The sequence below is a fragment of the Drosophila ficusphila genome, unplaced genomic scaffold (assembly GCF_018152265.1).
Source record: "Drosophila ficusphila isolate 14025-0441.05 unplaced genomic scaffold, ASM1815226v1 contig_414, whole genome shotgun sequence".
Classification (NCBI taxonomy): Eukaryota; Metazoa; Arthropoda; class Insecta; order Diptera; family Drosophilidae; genus Drosophila; species Drosophila ficusphila.
In genome coordinates this window covers 2,591,544-2,610,323 of record NW_025064328.1, presented here as the reverse complement: position 1 = coordinate 2,610,323, position 18,780 = coordinate 2,591,544, and the positions used below count along the sequence as shown (strand labels likewise).

Genomic DNA, 18,780 nt, shown 5'->3' with positions numbered 1-18,780 from the left:
TAAACAAACACCTGTGGGACTTGAATTGAGGTAAACAAGTCCAAGGCGCAGAAGCGCCAAATGTCAGAGCAGGCGCACTTGGCCAAAAGAAGAGTTCAGCGAATGGCTAGTGGGAAAACTTAGTGGTTATCCCTTTTCGGCCAAGGGAAAACCAGTTAGCGAGCTTTAAGCTGGCCCAGAAACGTCAAATAAACGTCAAAACGGGCCACGACAGTGTAGAGAGAAAAGTTTTCGCTGGCCAACAACACGCACACACCAAAAAGTGCTGGGTCGCGCGAGAAAATTGTTGAAAATTCATGAAAATTCGGTGAAAATCACAAGGGATAAAATGTTCTGTGCTTGAGGGATATAGAAGGATATAGAAAGTGAGATCTAGTGAAGCCGCGGGTGGTATGTTACCGGATGGCCAGGGCAGGTGGCCGAAACCGAGCTAACGGGATATGTGGTGCAAACGAGTGCGTGTGTGCCTGTGAGTGTGTGTGTGCAGCAGCAAAGTAGGCTAAGAAAAAGTCGCATCGCCTGGTATTTATGTCGCGCTCCCGCTGGATCGACCTCCATCATCAGCAGTTAGTGAATCATTGGAATCGGAGGATCCTGGGCAACCATGTCCTGGTGGCGCCTCTATTTGGGCCAGCTCGCCATCCTGGTCTGTTTGGCACCGTACGTCAATCTGCAGCCAGCCGAGAACATCAACTACAATCTGTAAGTGCGGCGTTTTTTTTTTTCCGGGCTAGCCCATCATCTTTAGAGTACCGCTTTTCCACATCCAGCGTTCATTCCTGGGCCGACAAATTGGGCATGGAGCTGTTTCATCTGGGCGATTTCATCACCAGGCGCAAGGAGGTGCAAGAGGTGAGCTGCCGAGAGCATTTTATTGATTTTTCCGCCGCTCCGTTTTCCCCATTTTCCGTTTCCCACTCCCCGAGTCCCCCCCTGCCGTGTGTGTTTTTGGTTCTGTTTTTGTGCGCTCCTTGTTGACGTCTCTCTGAGGCTGAGACTTCGGCTCCGAATTTGGGTTAAAGCCTGCCCGAGCGGCAATTACAAAAAATGTAAAGCAGTTGTCAGATCGGAGACTGTGAGGCAGTAGGTCGAAGGCTCAATGCTCTTGAAAAGGTTTTTTAATTGGCCCTTAAATATTTAAGAATAATTTTAATATGTAGGAAAATATTTTAGGCATAACATAAATCAAGTTATAGAAAAATTATAGTCATTAGATATAAGGTTCATATAAAATTGCGAACTTAGGTATATACATATAATCTTTAAAGGGTATTCGTAATTTGATTTAAAAGCTAGAAGTATATTGTACTCGTTGTAGCATACTTTTAGGAACCAGTTCAAGGGATTTCAAATCTCTAGAGTTTTGTTGCCCTAAGATAATCTATTTTCAGGTAATAATAGCAAGTGGTATTATTTGTTTGAGGATAAGTTATAAATAAAAGTCTAGAAATTTTGATAATTGGCTTTCTCGTCATAAAGGGTATCCTATCCTAGGGTAACTAAACACAAAGCCAGTAAAGTACAATATTTGGCCGTCTTTCGTTCTTTGTCTTCCTATTTGAGGTCAGTTTGCTGCTCGGCACAGCTGGTAATTTATTTTTAGGCAACGCAATTGGATTTACAAATTAAATATGTCTGCCCCATGAGTTACAACCGCCTTGGCGCCAACTGTTTATAATGCCCTATATGCATGTAAATGGGTTTGTCGATGGTTCCTCTGGGGCCTCTAAATCGGTTTAACGGGGGGTGCCTTTCCCCATATGACGTATGTACTTTTTTGGAACGGCAATGGGTTAGGGAAAAACATTTATTTTTTTGTTGTATGATTTAGTTAATATATTTGTATGGTTTTGAACAGAGTTTCAAGGATGCGAAAGTCGTTTCGCGCAATGGAGCCTCCATCGTCGATTCGATGGCCAAGGAAATCGAAATGATGATGGACCTCAAAGTCAGTGCAGTGAGGGTAAGTTTATTTCATGATTTTAAATTTTAGATTTGCATTTATTAGATTAAATCTAATTAAGTATAACCTTACCTTTAGCGCATTATGGACACGGCTGAGAATACGGCTCTGTCGCATCAGAACGAAAAGGCGGACAAGATGTTCTCCTACTACAGTGCCAAGGAAATGCTGGAGCCCGGCGATCCCGTACCACCCATTCCCACCCCGGCGCCCGATATGGACAAGGATATAGGCGAACCCCTGATCTATGTCCAGCCGAAGGTGGTGGTCCTGGAACCGCGTCCAGAATTCCACAACACTCCGGTCAACTTCAGCGTCAGCTCGGTCCACGTGCCAGTCAATGTGTTCGATCGAGGTTTGGAATAACACTCAGCATTATAATCCCTGTATCTCTTCTCTCCGCTCTCCACCAATCTCTCTCTGTGTTTCTCTCTCTTTTGCTCTATGAAATCGTAGTCGTATTTGTCGCCTGTGGTGTTGACTTAATCTAACGACCCTTAAGTACTATGCGATCGAGTTTGGGGGCTATGGAATTATTTTCAGAGCTAGACATACAGTTTTTCTTTTCAAAATAAAAAATTCCTTTACTCATTTTTATAAGGACTTCAGTTTAGAACTTCCTACAAAAATCTTTTTAATAAGAGCCCAAATTTTAATATGTACTCGTATTTACTAATATAAAATTATTTAAAATTTAACAGTATTTAAATTACAACATGGTGACCCCAAACTCGATTTGCCAGGGTTGTAGTCAATGCTTTTGAATCAAACACCAGCTATAAACTAACCAAACACTCTTCGTCTTTGTCTAGCTGCCAGAAAGTAGATCCTTGAAAACGCCTCTAGCTCTCTCGCTCGCTCTTTCTAACTATCTCGCTCACTCGCTCCTTAGCCATTTGCTATCTCGCTTGACCGTAAAAGTTGTTTTTTTTCGTATGCCATATGAACTTTATATTATGATATGGATGTTATAATATAAAGCCTTACGCTGCGCCTCCTTTATCTTTGTTTTTTTCGATTTCCAAACCGCTTGCGTCAATGCGTGCGAGGGACGCGTGCACACGTCAAGCAGCGCATTGCGCCGCCCGGCCCGCCCACCGTACCTAATGATCCGCCGACGACCTTGGCGATCGACCTTGATCTCCGGGGCCGCTGGCGGTGCAATGAGCACGTTGACGACGCGCTCGCGTTTTCCGCCAGGGAATGCAAAAATACGAATGCTCCACAGCCGAAAACACGCGGAATGCTTGCCAAAAACCGTATAACACCCAACTTGAGCCACCAGAACACGTAATCCTTAACAAGATAGAAACCAGAAAAACACCTGAGAGCCCGTAAAAAAAATAGGTTTAAGTGTGCGCCGAAAGATGAGGAGAACTAATCGAGTTTCTTACCAAATTCTTCCCCCTTTCTCAATCATTACATAAACCAAATAACACAGCACCGGATGTGATTAAAGCAATTCAGTGGTCGGAGAATTTGGATCAGATATTCCGCGACAATTACAAAAACGATCCGACATTGTCGTGGCAATTCTTTGGCAGTTCGACGGGCTTTATGCGTCAATTCCCGGCATCGAAGTGGCGAAAGGACGTGCCGGTCGATCTATACGATTGCCGACTACGATCCTGGTACATGGAGGCGGCGACGAGTCCGAAGGATATTGTTATCCTGATGGATGGATCCGGTTCAATGTTGGGACAGAGGCTAGATATCGCAAAGCATGTTGTCAATACGATACTCGATACATTAGGTACAAATGACTTTGTGAACATCTTCACCTTTGATAAGGAAGTGAGCCCAGTGGTTGGATGTTTCGACGAGACACTGATTCAAGTATATATCAATTTTATTGTCCTTGTTTCTCTTAATTTTCGATTAACGCCAATTTGATTTCTTTCTTTCCCCACAAAAAAACCAACAACATCTCACGAACACGAACTGAAAACCAAAATCCAAAATCAAAAATCTCTTAACAATACACCCAATTGATGCAACCGAATACGAATGCATGTGCCCACAACCAATTACATATCTGAAAACCAAAAACACTTGCGAAATTCATCCAGGCAACTCTGGGCAACATACGTGAACTGAAAGAGGGGATTGAACTGTTTTCACCCAAATCGATAGCCAATTATACCGCTGCATTGACAAAGGCATTCGAGATATTGGAAGATGCCAAGTTGAATTCGCGCGGGGCGCAGTGCAATCAGGCGATCATGATCATTGGCGACGGGGCGCCGGAGAACAATCGCGAGGTCTTCGAGTTGCACAATTGGCGGGATCCGCCGTACAAGCCGGTCCGCGTGTTCACCTACCTGATTGGCAAGGAGGTGGCCAATTGGGATGATATACGGTGGATGGCGTGCGAGAATCAGGGCTACTACGTCCACCTTAGCGACACCGCCGAGGTGCGCGAGATGGTCTTGAATTACATACCGGTTATGGCCAGGCCGCTCGTCTTGGGCAGGCACGATCATCCGGTGATCTGGTCGCAGGTCTATGCGGACATCGAGGTGGGTAGCGCCCCCGAAACGGGGCTCCAAATCCTTACTCTTCTCTCCACTTTCGGTTGGCAAACTATTCTCCCCCAAAAAAATCCCTCTTTTGTGCGTAGGACACTAAGCTCTCCGACTACCTGTGGGACATCAGCCAGTGCGAGTACCAGAAGGCGGACGTCCTCCAGTTTTGGCAGGTGCGCGACCGGATGCTGGAGCCCATCGAAATGCACCGCCGGAAGTACAGAAGGATGAAGGAGGTGGGTTTCAGGGTTTCAAATCGAAAGAGATTTAAAAACATTGAAGATAAATGAAGGTGCATATTTTGAAAAATGTTATGTCTGGTATTTAGCTTTTCTTTTTGGATGATATATGCTACTCATATTTATTTTTAATAATATATAACCATCTGTTTTTTTAATAGACCTGGAAACAGCCCGTGGACTCGAATGTGTACCAATTCATGACCACCGTATCGATGCCCATCTACGATCGTCGTGAGAATGCGGTAAGTGAAATTGACCCGAAACCGGTCGAGTCCCCTGGCACGGGGGAGAACCTATCGAATCAAACTCTATCAAGCGAGTTAGCACTGCAAAATTCTTAGCGGAAATGAAAGAAAGAAAACTGAAATCAGAATCAGCAGCCGCCGAAGCAGCGACGAATTCATTTTGCCCCCAACTCATTAACGATCGAAGCAAGAAATCGAAATACAGCAAACCAATCTGAACCTATCTATGTAACAACTCACTTTATACTACTACTACTACTACTACTACTACTACTACTGTATTAATAATTTATGCGTTATATATATAACACACTACTACCTACTACTACTACCAAACTATACACAACTATACCACAGAATATCACCGAAGAAGTTTTAATAAATGAAGCACTCTGGGAATTGCAAACACGTGAGGTACAAACTATAATGCCAAATTCTAACAAATAACAACCAAATCCAAACTTAACAAATTTCGAACGAAATTTTTTGCGTATAACGTATTTACTGCTCTTAATGAAAGTTTATATACGCCAATTAATTGCATATCGTATTGAGCTCTACCTATACTCGTATATACATTATCCGTATATAAATATATCAAATAAAGTAAACGATTTGTTATACTTTGCGCTACATACATGCATACCTAATCCATATTTAACCGATATATACTATAAATTACTATAATATAAATCTAGCTAATTTGGTCTAGGACCATGGCATTCTTTAGCAACCTTTTGACATTATAGTTGACCACGTACTGGGTTCAACCCCCAAAATCGAAACCAAATCCAAAAGTATTCTCATGTAATAACGAATTCAATTCGAATTGGTCCAGTATTTAACGATATCTAGACATTGTTTTCTTTATATAACCGTACTCGTAACATTATGATAATTATTATAACAAATTATGAAATTATAGCTATGCCTAGTTGATTACTTAACGTATAAATAGAACATTTTATCTAGCATTTTGAGTAGTAGAGTTTTCCATTTGTTGTTTTAAATAAGAAAGATTGGGTTGAGATCGCGATCGACTAGACTCTATATATATATATATATAATGCTGATTGGTAGTCCCACCCCGTCCATAAAGAAAATCCCCCGCCCCGTTCCCAACGAATAAATGTTAGAAACCATTGATGTTTAGTAAGTACAATCATTGACAAAGCGAAAAGCAACCAAAAATCGGAGAAATCCTAGGCTACTGCTGAGGACCTATAGAGCACACAAGAACAACCACAACAGATCAATTTCTATATATAAATATAAACCAAAGACACATCTCTGCACTCAAACAACGGGAAGCCCGATACCGCTGAAGTTTTTATACCCTTCTGCTGGGCAGGATATTGTAGGAATAATTTGAGATAGGATCAGGATCCTTATACGCATCCCGCCGCGCTTTCCGCCCACCGAAACCGCCACGCCTCCAACTCCACCCGCCCCTAATATAACCCTACTTAAGTTGCTTTCGTTCCTAGAAATTAATTTATTACAAATACGAATTCACAGAGCATTAATCTAACGACCGATATAAATCCGGCTGCGAAAGAAAACGTTCAAGTTGTGAGTAAATTGTATCTAAATCAAATCAAAAAACAACTGCAAAATCTAATGAAATGCAAAAGTCTATCCTGAATTTTGTCACTTTCGTTTGTCTAAGCCGCATGCGTGACTTGATCGAAATTATCTGTTGCCTTTTGATTTTTAACTGATTTTCTTTGGAGCACCAACGAAACTCTTTTTTTATTTACCAACCATTTATCGCAATGCCTATTTCCATGCCACCAACCCCTTGCCAAAAGCCACGATGCAAAAATTTATGATTTCTTAGCCAGTCCGATCAAGTGCTTGGTACTAACCCGAATGGTTTATTTCTGCAATTCTAGATTAAGATCTCTCCGGCACTTTCTCTCTCTGTATCTCTGTGTGTAAAGCTTTGCTATATGGACACTAAAAACTGATCGATCGGTGATCGAGTTCTCTGTCTGTGCTCCTCTCTGTAACTCTTAATCTCTGGCAACTGGTATCTTGTAGATTTCCTGCCAACACTCAAAATGTTTATGTGAAGGGTATAAAAACTGTAAAAATATATACACACTGCCAACACCGAAACACCAACAACGCAAACAAACACGCACAAGTGTAATTTCTTCGAGAAGAAAATCCCTCCACACGTCCAAACAGCTTTTTCACATATTTTCATTTGAAGCCCTTCCAAAAATCCACTATTTTATACAAAGAAAAAATTGTAAATTACACTCTCTGTCTCTATTGTTTTACCACTTCGCAATACCTTTCCTCGATCTTACACTTTGGTTTTACATTACTGCTCACACTGCCTCCCAAAACTCAACGCTCTCATACGCTCTTAGTACTACTCTGCTAGCCATGTAATTAGCCGCTAAAACAGAAAGAAACGCTTTACTAAATTCTTTGTAAACATCAATACAAGAAAACAAAAAGCAAAAAAAACGCTAAAAATCTTTGAAATCGACTTTCTTGACTGTACTCGTAAGTTCTTGCGTAGTAAACGATGCTTCTCATATTTGCATTCGACATTGTTTCCGTTTTTGATTTACATCTTTGTATTTTACTTTGAGATGCCTTAAGGCGTTTTGTACTAGCAATGCCATTTATCGAATTCAAATTTCAAATTCATTTTTCAGTATTTGATTAACATGCAAAACCAAAAATTAACTACCAATTCTCTGTACTTGTAAAATTTAAAGTCCAACTTGTGTATATGTTTCGTTTTCACTCACTTGACCCGACACCCCTCTAAATATATCTTAAAAATTCTCATGCACAGACTAAGATTGCGAATATATTGGGCGTGGCAGGCACGGATGTGCCCATTAATGAAATCAAAAAGCTGCTGTCGCCGTTCACGGTAAGATTGGATTACTGAAGAGTCAGCAAAAATATATTTATTTATACTTTTATACCCCTCAGCTTGGCGTGAATGGCTATGCGTTTATAGTAACCAACAATGGTTATGTACTATTCCATCCAGACTTTCGTCCAATTGTAAGAAATCTCCTTACTTACTTTATGCAATTTGTAAATTACCTTATGTCTTAATTTTTCTAGTTCCAAGGATACATATTAAAGCCATCATACAATAGCGTTGACATGATTGAAGTCGAGCTGTTGGATGACGATCGGGCCGCCAGAGACTTTAATCCACTGCTGATGACGGTAAGTGTTATTAAACCTCTTTTATAAATGGATAATAAATTGGTAATTAAATATTTTTCAACAGATAAGAGATTCTATAATCAATCAATCGACAGGCAGCAAATGGATGTTGGTCAAGAATCATTTCGATGAAATGGTAAGAATTGCAAACTAACTAAAAATCGTCGTATTCTAATAACTTTTTTTACATTCAGAAACGGGTGGCTCGCATAAAGCGGCAATATTATTGGACAGCCATTAAGAAGACGCCTTTCACTCTGGTAATTTCCTATCCGGAGCAATATGGCGTGAGCCACATGGACATTCGGGCCGATCAGGAGATCCATCGAATAAGCATTAAGGGCACGAACTTACGCAACGTCTTTAGTGGCAAGCGCTGGAAAATACATCCCGATTGGTGAGTTCCTCACTATTCAAAACTGAATTACTGACTACTAAATTACTAAATTGAATAATATTTATAGGCTATTCTGCAAGCACAGCAACAGGACATTCAAAACGCCAGAGATCGAACTGCTGTACTTTCTCGAGCGAATGTCTGAGCCTGGCTGGCGATGGCCGGGAAGTCGGAGTGCAATGCCACCGGAACACGCGGCTGCCATGTTTTGTAAGTATCTCGAACCCACTCACTTCCGGTACCATCCATTTTCCGATACTCGATACTCGATACTCGAATCTATCGCTTCGATAAGCCGCCGCTTTCCCAGACTCTCTGTTATGCGTTTTTGTGTTCGATGTGCGAAAATTACGATTGCGATTTCAATGTTCATGCAAATTCACAGCTAACAACTCATCAACTGGCCGTTATCCATCAATCAATGAAAAAGAAAGATACTATTGTGAGTAACAAAAATCCAGAGTCATCAGAAAGCCACAGTTGTGCACCCACCAAAAACAAAACATGCACTCAGTAGCACCTTTCTCATTTCCGACCTCGCACCTGCACTACTGGCACCACAGCACTATGCCAGATAACGTAGTTTGATCCTAACTCAACTTGAAACCTGGTTTCGAAATCCGCCTGTGAAAGGTCTGAAGTTTTCGAGATAACCCTCTTTTAATGATCTTATCAAATTGCAGAATTGCTTCGGAAAAAAACGGCAAAAGAAGTAATACGTTTTACCTAATTGATTGGGTCCAGATAAAACCTTTACTCAGATTGAAAATTGAAAAATGTTTATTGTTTTGGTTACAAAGTAGTGTTTTGATACACATTGTAGTTAGCTGCGGAATTTGCACACTCGAATCGTTGCATGTCACAAAAAATCTTTTCAATACATTTTAATTAGCTTTAAGTATGCTGATATTAAGGCTATATTTTCGGTTTCAGAAAATCAAATAAAGTTAATCTAGAGCTAGTAATGCCACTGCAACCATTACTTACATTACAATTACAATTGGGAACTGTTTTTACCCTTTACATTTGCCTCTTTCAGGCGATCGGCAGCTGATGCAAGCTCTGGTTTTCGATGCTCGAGTCACCGGATGGTTCTCCAACAACACCAGCTTCAATTCCAAGGACGACAAGGGGTAAGTGGTTATGATCGAGGACTTAGGGGATCTATACTTAATGCTAGGCTTGACTCGTCAGACACCTTCAGTACAGTCAACGCCATGCACTCGAGTTAGAGCACTGGAAAAGCAGCACATATTAACCATTTTTATTTCTGTGTACGCCCTTCTTTTTCTCACTTTTATTTGCATTTTATACCGATTCTTTGTGTCGTCCTTGTCGCTGTCGTTTAATGTCTTTCTCATAATGAATTTTCGCACCCACCACTCTGATACTACTTCTCTGAATATATAACTAAATCAACTCTTGAATATCTCCTCAACTTGATACCACAAAACATATTGCCTCTCCATTATGAAATACCAAACCATTCACAATCTAGCACGAGCGCATCAAGCCCAATAGCCGTTCTAATGGGTTTGCTGCCAAGGTAAACAACGAACAATATACTTTGATACTCAGTCCTGTAAACTAGTCTAAGTCTTCAGTCCATTGTTATTCGTTGAATTGTGTTGTCTGGCTCTAACACTTAATATATCTGTTTGCACAGAAACGAATTCAAGCAGCGATTTGGCGTCACCGTCGCCTTCTTGGCCACCCACAGTGGTCTCACCCGCTGGCACGAGTTCCACTCGAATGCTGCCGAAGAATCTGGAGCCGGGTAAGTCTGGAAAAACAAAGGACTTTAATGAGGATTTAATCTTATGGGGATTCCACCTGCAGCGAGACTTTCAGCCAGAACAACACTCGGGCCATCGATGAGATTTGGTACAAGCGAGCCGTGGACCAACACTTTGTTAGGGAGGAGAGCTTCGTTTACTCCGTGCCCTTCGATGCGGGTGGTAAGTCCATATATATTTAAATTTATTTAAATAGGTATTACTAATTTATATTAATCTTTAGAGAGCAATTCGGAGATCCTGGTGACGGCCAGCCACGCTGTTTTCCACAATGAAGGCGGCAAAACTGCACCCGCGGCAGTTGTGGGCTTCCAGTTTCAGCACTCGGCGCTCTACAAACTCTTCCACAACATCACCGGCAATGTGGGTTAAATCACCTTATATGAAATTCATTTATTTACAAGTTCCGTATGCAGGCCTGTGCCGTGGATGACAAAGACTGCTATATTCTGGACAACAATGGCTATGTGGTGATATCGACGCGAGTCCACGAAACGGGGAGATTCTTCGGGGAGGTTAACGGAGCCATCATGAAGCGTCTGCTGGAGGAGAATGTCTACAAACAGGTCACCGTTTACGATTACCAGGCGGTGTGCTTCGAGTCCAAGAGTGATAACAACGCCTCCAGCATGTTGCTTTCGGTAGGACTAGTTCAGATAATTAACTCGATCCATTGCAGTCAAACTTGTATCACCCAACAAACCTTCGAGTTTCGAGTTGTATAAGTTTGGTTGTACCTAAACCTACAGATACTAATCATCTTAAAACTTTTAGCCAATTTTCCATGTGCTGCGCGTGGGCAAATGGCTGCTGCATACGGCGCTGTGGTATATTGTACAACTGTTGCAGTGGGCGCCCGGGGTGTCCAGCCATTACGCGGACATGTACGGTGACTCCAATGAGACGGAGCCACCGGCGCCGCCGCCGGAGGACCATGGCCGCAATGGGAACGGCCATGGGAAGAAGGACAAGGACTACTGGCTGCGCTACCTGACGCTCCACCGCACCAGACTCAAGCCGTGCGACATGAAGCGCGAGCTGTACACACTGTTCAAGGAGAAGGACAACGTTGTCTACAATATGACAGCCCATGCATGTGAGCGGCCATTTGTCGTCCTGCCCATACCGTTCAGCAACCTCATCCTGCTGGTGATCGACCAGCTGTGTCCCAGGGACGCCACCGTCATGCTCACGGTCAATCCGCAGCCGATCGACTACCCCTTGGCGATCAATGAAACGCTGGCCTGCTACAAGCACGCAAGGGAGTTCAACCGCATGCGACCCCACAGCTGCATCAGTCGGCACGCGAACGTAAGTCCTTTGGGGTCCTTGGGGGGTTTGGTATCCCGGGTTCCATGGGTGGAGTGGGATAGCTACGTAGTAAAGAGCAGGTGGGGGGTGGGGGCTTTCCACAATCAGTTGGCTTCAGTCCCACGCTTAGTTACAAATCAATTTATAGGCAGCCATTAAGTGGGGCTAGTCACTGTTGTAGTAATTTCGATAATACTTTTTTCAAAATTCCACTAGATACTAGATATTTTTCAACTATGAATCCTTACAGCACCCTTAAGTTGATTCACAACCATCCTTCCCACCTAACTAACTTGAATTTTCCATTCCAGGAGAGCGGCATCAAGCTGTGCGGCAAGGCGTGTTCGATCTACGCAAATCTGGGGCTGCTGCTCCTCTGCCACATACTTAGTCGCTGGCTGTAACGTCGGCCGATGGACTTAGCTTAGTTCTAGGCAATATGTTTTTGTATTATATACGAAGGGCAATCCAGGAGGTGGGAATTTTTTACTCTAACGCTTGAGCGCAGTTCAATATTTTTGGTCACCTAGAGAAACTTTTCCAAATTAGTTGTTAAGTAGCTAAATATGAGTATCCGTATCCGTTTCGAGCGGACACAGTGAACGCGGACAGTGTGTGCCGCCTGCGATGGACGCGGCGCTGGGCTTATTGTAGACCTTCCAATAGACAGGACAAACACACATATATTTATTGCCTATATATTATATATATTGTATACATGCGTATAACTGAAAATTCCAACAACGGCCTTAAACGACTTGCGAACCTTTAAATAAGCTGAATGCAAAGCGCCGTCGTCATCCGGGCGATAAAATTATGGCACACACTGTACCCAATGCCGACTACTGCCCATGGTTATGTGTGTGAGTGAGTGAGTGTGTGCGAGTGTGTGGGTGCGTGTGTGCAGGTGTGAAGGTGTGCGTGTGGAGGTGTGAGTGTTGATCCTAATCTAAGAAGGCCACATTTGTAAGTAACACCTAGCTACGAGTTTATGTTTAAAGAACGGATCAAGAAACCTATCGATAAAGGCGAATAATGGAACCATTTAATTATATATATACACACACACACACACATACGATAATACGATATATACCTACGAGTACGCCCGGTACATGCTAACTAATTTAAGTAGCTTTTGTATATTTGCTTAGCTTAGCCCAAAGAAACACTAACCGAAAGTTCAGCCTCGGAGCCTTGGAAAACTACATACTTTTATAGACATTCGTTAAAAGATGATATGTAAGCCACTAAACAGAAACCGAAACCAAAATGAAAATGAAAAGCGAGAAAAACCGATTTAAAGGCATTGTTTTTATATACACTGATGATGACGATACCTAGCATTACCCACAAGTACCTACATATATGAGAAATACTTTTTATTACTAACTACTTGATACGAGCCACAGAACTGAGCCGAGGTCGGAGACGATTGAGTAAAAGCAACAGCATCTAGTGACTAAATAAAATAAATTATTAATAATACTACACTTAAACATTGACTAGTTGAAATTTACCAAGACAAAAACTATCGTACATCTAGACAAACTCTCGAACGAGAGGATCTCTCCTCCGATCGGAACAGATCTTGCTAAGCTTTAGCCCCACATCTCCCCATGGTAGTTTAATCAACTTGTGCCATTCGAACTGCCTAGAATTTGTTATTAACTATTTAATATTGAACTCATAAGCGCCGTTTTAGATGCGACTAACCGGGAAATCTGTTAATCCTCTCGCAGGTTGTTTCATTCCTTTATTCATTTTGTACATTCCTGCCCGATTGAGACCGCTCGATTCGAATGTAGGGTGAAGCAAATATCAAACTAAAACCAAGCTTGCAGGCCTCTTCACCAGGACATTAAGCCCGATCTCAGATTTAAACTCTCCTCACGAACAAAAGAAACAATACACACTCGCTGGCAGCCACAATTGTACTACATACATATACATATTTCGAATTCAATCAAATACAAGTAAAACCATTTGTCTAATGTGCTAAAAGAAGAAACTGATAATAAACACAAAATAATTTCGAAAATCAAATCGATCGTTTGGCTTGGGATCAATAAAAGAGGCATCGGGTTTTTGAAATATTTGTTATGCTTAACAATTTATTTTAACACAAGTTTATATTATTTTACAGAACTTTCATCATATTACAAAAATGCCTTAAGTTGATAATTAAAATCTAATTTAGCTAGATGACGAGTTTTGTTTTGTCGAAGTTTTCTTTTTCAGCTATTCAGTAGTTGCCGGGCTTTAAAAAAACATAAATACGTAATCAATTTTAGCATAATCGTTTAGACCAATCATATGTTTCGTAAATGTGTGCTGAAGTGGTACACAGTTCTACATAATGTATTTCGTATGTATAGCAGTGACTTCTAATTAATTCGCGTATTATGTATGCCTATGATGCATGCAAAGAAAGTAATAAACGTATTTTACAAGACGATGTGTAAAAAAATAAAAGAATCTAGTCGATAGGTAAAATGAAGTCTCTCTCTGTTTTGAAATCTCAATTCACAAAAGTAAACGTCAGGAATTAACGATCAATATGACGAAATCATAAAGAATACACCCTTCTTTTAAAAAAAAGGTCAGCCAGCGCTTAGGTTGAGTAGTCGACTGCTCCACTGCCGTTTTGCTGCGTGCGAACAGATCGACGTCGCGTCAGGATGCGAGCCGGTGCCGCCGGAGCAGCTGGATCGTTGGCATCGGGGAGAGACCCCACCGTTTCCGCGCTAACGTTATTGGTCACCGCTGCAGCAGCGGCCGCTTCCTCGCTAGCCATCCCAGCTACAGCGTTATCCAGAATCAGCGGCACGGCCACAGGCGTCGTCACGGGCTGATGCTCCTCCTCCTGCGAGTTGCGTTGCGTGGTAATACCGCGCAGCTTGGACTTTTGGGCGGCAATGTTCGGGGGGCGGTAACTTCTCTTATTGGCAGCGGTTCTTGGACAGTATTGCCCACTGTCGTTGGCATGGGCACCACTACCATTGCTGGCGTGGGTTCCTCCTCTTGGTAGTTACGCTTTCGCGCCAAACGCGCCGCGTTTCCGTTCCCATTGCTGCCCTCATCCGTGGGTGCGACTTGCGGCACATCCACAATCTGTTCGTTGTTAGTGTTGCCATTATAAAAGTCTGGATTCGATGGGTTCTTGCTCGCCAGGCAGGCGTTTTCATCGATGGTCTCCAGCTTGCCTAACGTCTTTATTGCGCCTCCATTGGTGGCAGCTGCCGGTGCTGCCGGCTCATCCTTGGTGTTAGCCTGCTTCAGCTGAACGTTTTCCTTCTCTAGCGTTTGGATGCGATCGCGCGTGGTCTTCAGTTCTTGCTGTAAAAACAGAATGGTGCTCTGCATTCCCTCCACATCCTCGTCCAGTTCTTGCAGAAAGTCGTCGAGCTCTGCGAATTTATGAGTTAATGTTAATTGCAGGCCCATTCATTGTTTATAGTCTTATTAAAAGTTAACCTACCCGACTGAGACTTCTTGACCTCCTCGCTGAAGCTCTTCTGCATGGCCAGTTCGGTCTCCAGCTTGGCCAGTCTGCCGTTGGACGTCATCTTGCCTAGCTCCTCGTTCTCCTGGTAAAGCAGTCGGCACTTGGCCATCAGGCGTTTGCCCGTATTGGAGTCCGGCGTGAATTTCCAGGCGGACAGCTCATTCTGGGTCTCCTCCAGTTTGGCCTTGGTGGCCTTCAGTTCCTTCTTGAGCCGTTCAAACAGGAGATTCACCGCAGGATCGAGAAGAGCAGTGCGCAAAGCCAAGGCAGTTGGCGCCTGCTGGGCCTTGTACTCGGCAATTTGGCTCTAAAAGGAATATGATAATCATTAATCTTAAAGTACTTTATAATAATCAATGGTCTACCCACCACATAGTCCTGGAACTCCTGCTCCTTGTTGGCCAGTCGTCGCATGAGGATCTTCTCGCGCCGCAGGGCATCCGCGCATTGCTGACCCATGCGGACCTGCTCCAGCTTGAGATTCTCGATCTCATCTGCGAATCGAAGGATATGATTAGTTACAAAGGTCGTTAAACTGAGTCTTCCAAGCTGAGAGAGCCACTCGGTTTTTGGTTTGCACGAGACTTTACAATACATATATATTTTACAAGTTCTTATATGGGCAAGGCAAAGTGTTTGTTTTTAGGTGGAACTTAATACGAAATCATACCAATGCGTTGCAATCATTCGTGTAAGTTCGTGACATGGTCGGTGGAAACGGCCGCATCCCGTCGTCAATCTCTGGCTGATAATGATATTGATTTAGATTCGATGCGAGGGTCACAACCACTTGAACTTGGACACGATTTCCATATCTTCGTTGGCATTATCTCTGGCACTTGAACAACCACACCTGCCAATATTCTCATTTTTTGCATTTGCATTTGCATCGAACTGAATTGGCGATTGGATTTGAATCTTCGCGGTATTTTTGCATACACTGTGGGAAACAACGACTGATTGATATACATTTTTTGTGGCAAAACTGAAAATATTTTTGAAAAACACTTGCAAAAAACTCGACGCACACACTGGGCTCTCGAAAGCTTTTTCGTATATATTATGAATTTGAAAAGCTTTTCCCCTTCTCTTTTTTTGCGGCATTTTCGAACACTCTTTTGTCATACAAAAAGTTTATTGACTTTGCTTTTTTGTTGGATTTGTTGTGCAAACACGTATTTTTAGTTGTTGTATTTGTATTTATACAGACGAGTAATTATTTATGTATTTATATTTTGCAGAGGCAAACAAATGTATGTGCGTGTGGCCCACATTTTATGTTTATTGATTGATTGTCGTCCAATTAAGGGTTTTAGCAATCAATTAAATAATTTAGTCAACGGCAGAACACACGCACATACACGTTCACGGACTTTTGGCGCCATTTGTTAAAATATTTTGCATTTTACACACAGGCAAAGTTTTGGCATTCACTTTTTTATCACAATTTCAACTGAAAAATAATTTAACAATTTCTCTTCGGTTATGCACTTCCACTTGTTTATTTGATTATTGTTTTGATTATTATTATTTAAGCTTAACAAGAGTGAGCGTGAAGGGGCATATAGAGAAAGAGACAGGACTAGGGGTAGGGCGGGGGGCGCAGACACGTTGGCTCTCTTCACCTCTTCTCTGCTTCTCCCCTCTTCTTCTTCTGGCACGTAGGCAAACGAAAAGTGGTCGCAAAACGAAAACTGTACACGACAAAGAAGACGACGAATAGAGCGAGAAAACTAGGGAACTTTAAATCTTCGCTCTTAATTCTTTCATAATTTCAAATACTTGAATAATACCATTTTATTATCAGAAAACTGACTTTCTTTGAATTTTAATAGATTCTGTTAAATCTGGCTTCGTTATGTAGATTTTTCTCAATACGTAACTTTAAGATATATTTGTTTATTTTTCTTATTAAAAACCCTTTCGGGATTTTTACGTTTTTTATAACATTGCTTAGATTTGATTTGTTTAATATTTGTTAAACCTGATAAGAGGTTATATTTTTTATTTATTGGCTTATATTAAAAATAGTTCTTTTGCACAACACTTTGTAATCACACTTTATAACTTTTTCAGGCTTGCATTTGCCTTTTAGTTCATATTTATTAATTTTGATATTTTTCATGTTTGTCTATTAAAGCACTTTCACTAATTGGAAGATTTTCTTGGGTGGTGTATAAAAAAATAACTTAAAAATTAACCAAAACGCCGCTTAAAAAATGTTTTTTTTTTTTTTTGAAAGAGTGTTCGCTTCGATTCGATTCACATAATATACGTTGAGTTCTTTTCCGAGTGTTTTTCATAAACAAATTCAATAGCACAAAAAAACCCAAATGAAGTAGGTACAAAAGTAAACTAAATAAACTATGTTCTCTTATTTCGATTATACAATTTACACAGAGTTAACACTTTTGATCGAGGTTTCTTTTTAACGAGTAGAGTATGTATGTATATAAAGGGGGGTATTATATAGATCAGAGATCTCTGATAGCAGTGTACCAAAATGTGCAAAATACCTTCGAGCAAGCGTTGTCGCTGTTCGGCGGCTGCAACAGCCTCTGCAACAGCTGCTGCGTGTTGCTGCTGCTGTTGTTGCTGCTGCTGATGTTGCTGCTGCTGTTGCTGCTGCAAATGTTGTTGCTCCTGATGATGATGATGGTGCGGATGCGAATGGTGATGATGGTGATGGTGCGACGGATCCTCGAGACCCGAGGGCGTTGGGGAGGCGGGGCCGCCACTGCCACCTCCGCTGTTTTGGCTGCTGCTTATGATATTTAGGTTTTGCTCGTATTTGGTCGGGGGCATTTTTTCGTAACTGTTCATCAAGGGTCTTTGATCGTCCATAGTCATTGCAGCGACACTCATTATTTGGAAAATTAATCGCCTAAAACGCTTTTCCTGCTGTTCGGCTTTTAGTTGCTGTTGTTGTTGCGGGTCCTTTGCTGGCGTTGTTGTTGTTGCTTTTCATAGGGGCCGCTCGCTCACATTCACACGCACGCTCTCACCAATACTCCCTCACTTACACACACACTCGCACACTTCCAATGGCGACGCGAAAATGGTGAGCGTTTGGCAAAACGTCGATTTCGCGTACTTTTCGCGCTTGCACAACGCTCAATTAATAATTTGTTGCTGGATTGTTCTTTGATTCACACTTTATGTATGTTTTCGGGCGGTTGTGGGCACTTTTTCTCCGTTTTTTCTTAATTTTTCAACGCAGCGAGGTGACTTCTCGATTTCAGAGGTGGAGAAAACATCGATAAGAAAATCGTTTTCCAAACATCGTTTTCGAAACATCGTATAAAATATCGATACATCCATTGGGAAACAAATGTTGGAAATAACGATATTTTGCCGCGATGTTTTTTCAAAACAATTTGGAACCTTACATTTTTGTAATAAAAATGTAAGAAACTACAAACGGTATGTTATTTAATAATAACAAAATGTGAGATGCCTAAAATTTTCGTTGCATCGTTTTTGGGACCTGTGAATTAACGATGGAAATTTATTAGGTTAAGTCGATAATTAACTTCGGACGGTGGGAGTCTTGGCTACATTGGGTCTCAGTGCGGCCGTTCTGCAG

At 41.9% G+C, this 18,780-nt stretch overlaps 2 protein-coding genes across 8 annotated transcripts; one reads left to right on the top strand and one right to left on the bottom strand.

The window, feature by feature from the left end:
* The first annotated feature begins 230 nt into the window (after nt 1–230).
* On the top strand, nt 231–13,732 carry LOC108094871 (voltage-dependent calcium channel subunit alpha-2/delta-3). 7 transcript variants are annotated; one of them, XM_017195694.1, is made up of 24 exons: nt 231–702; nt 771–852; nt 1,859–1,963; nt 2,042–2,318; nt 3,405–3,799; nt 4,033–4,482; nt 4,584–4,724; nt 4,889–4,972; nt 6,494–6,547; nt 7,794–7,874; nt 7,937–8,011; nt 8,075–8,182; nt 8,247–8,318; nt 8,377–8,579; nt 8,647–8,789; nt 8,965–9,021; nt 9,619–9,712; nt 10,078–10,125; nt 10,246–10,356; nt 10,419–10,537; nt 10,599–10,738; nt 10,792–11,016; nt 11,150–11,686; nt 11,998–13,732. In XM_017195694.1, the coding sequence occupies exons 1-24, from the start codon at nt 605–607 to the stop codon at nt 12,088–12,090; spliced, it is 3,792 nt and encodes a 1,263-aa protein (XP_017051183.1). In that variant the 5' UTR covers nt 231–604; the 3' UTR covers nt 12,091–13,732. The 7 variants fall into 7 exon arrangements, with proteins under 7 accessions (XP_017051183.1, XP_017051182.1, XP_017051185.1 ...); XM_017195693.1 differs by lacking the exon at nt 6,494–6,547 and adding an exon at nt 5,333–5,389; XM_017195696.1 differs by lacking the exon at nt 6,494–6,547.
* A 39-nt stretch (nt 13,733–13,771) lies between these two features.
* Nucleotides 13,772–18,451, bottom strand: LOC108094873 (pre-mRNA-splicing regulator female-lethal(2)D). The gene is given in 5 exon segments (XM_017195701.2): nt 13,772–14,596; nt 14,599–15,096; nt 15,168–15,501; nt 15,564–15,688; nt 17,711–18,451. Coding segments are annotated over 5 exon segments (1,602 nt in total). The 5' UTR covers nt 18,060–18,451; the 3' UTR covers nt 13,772–14,300.
* Nucleotides 18,452–18,780: the final 329 nt, after the last annotated feature.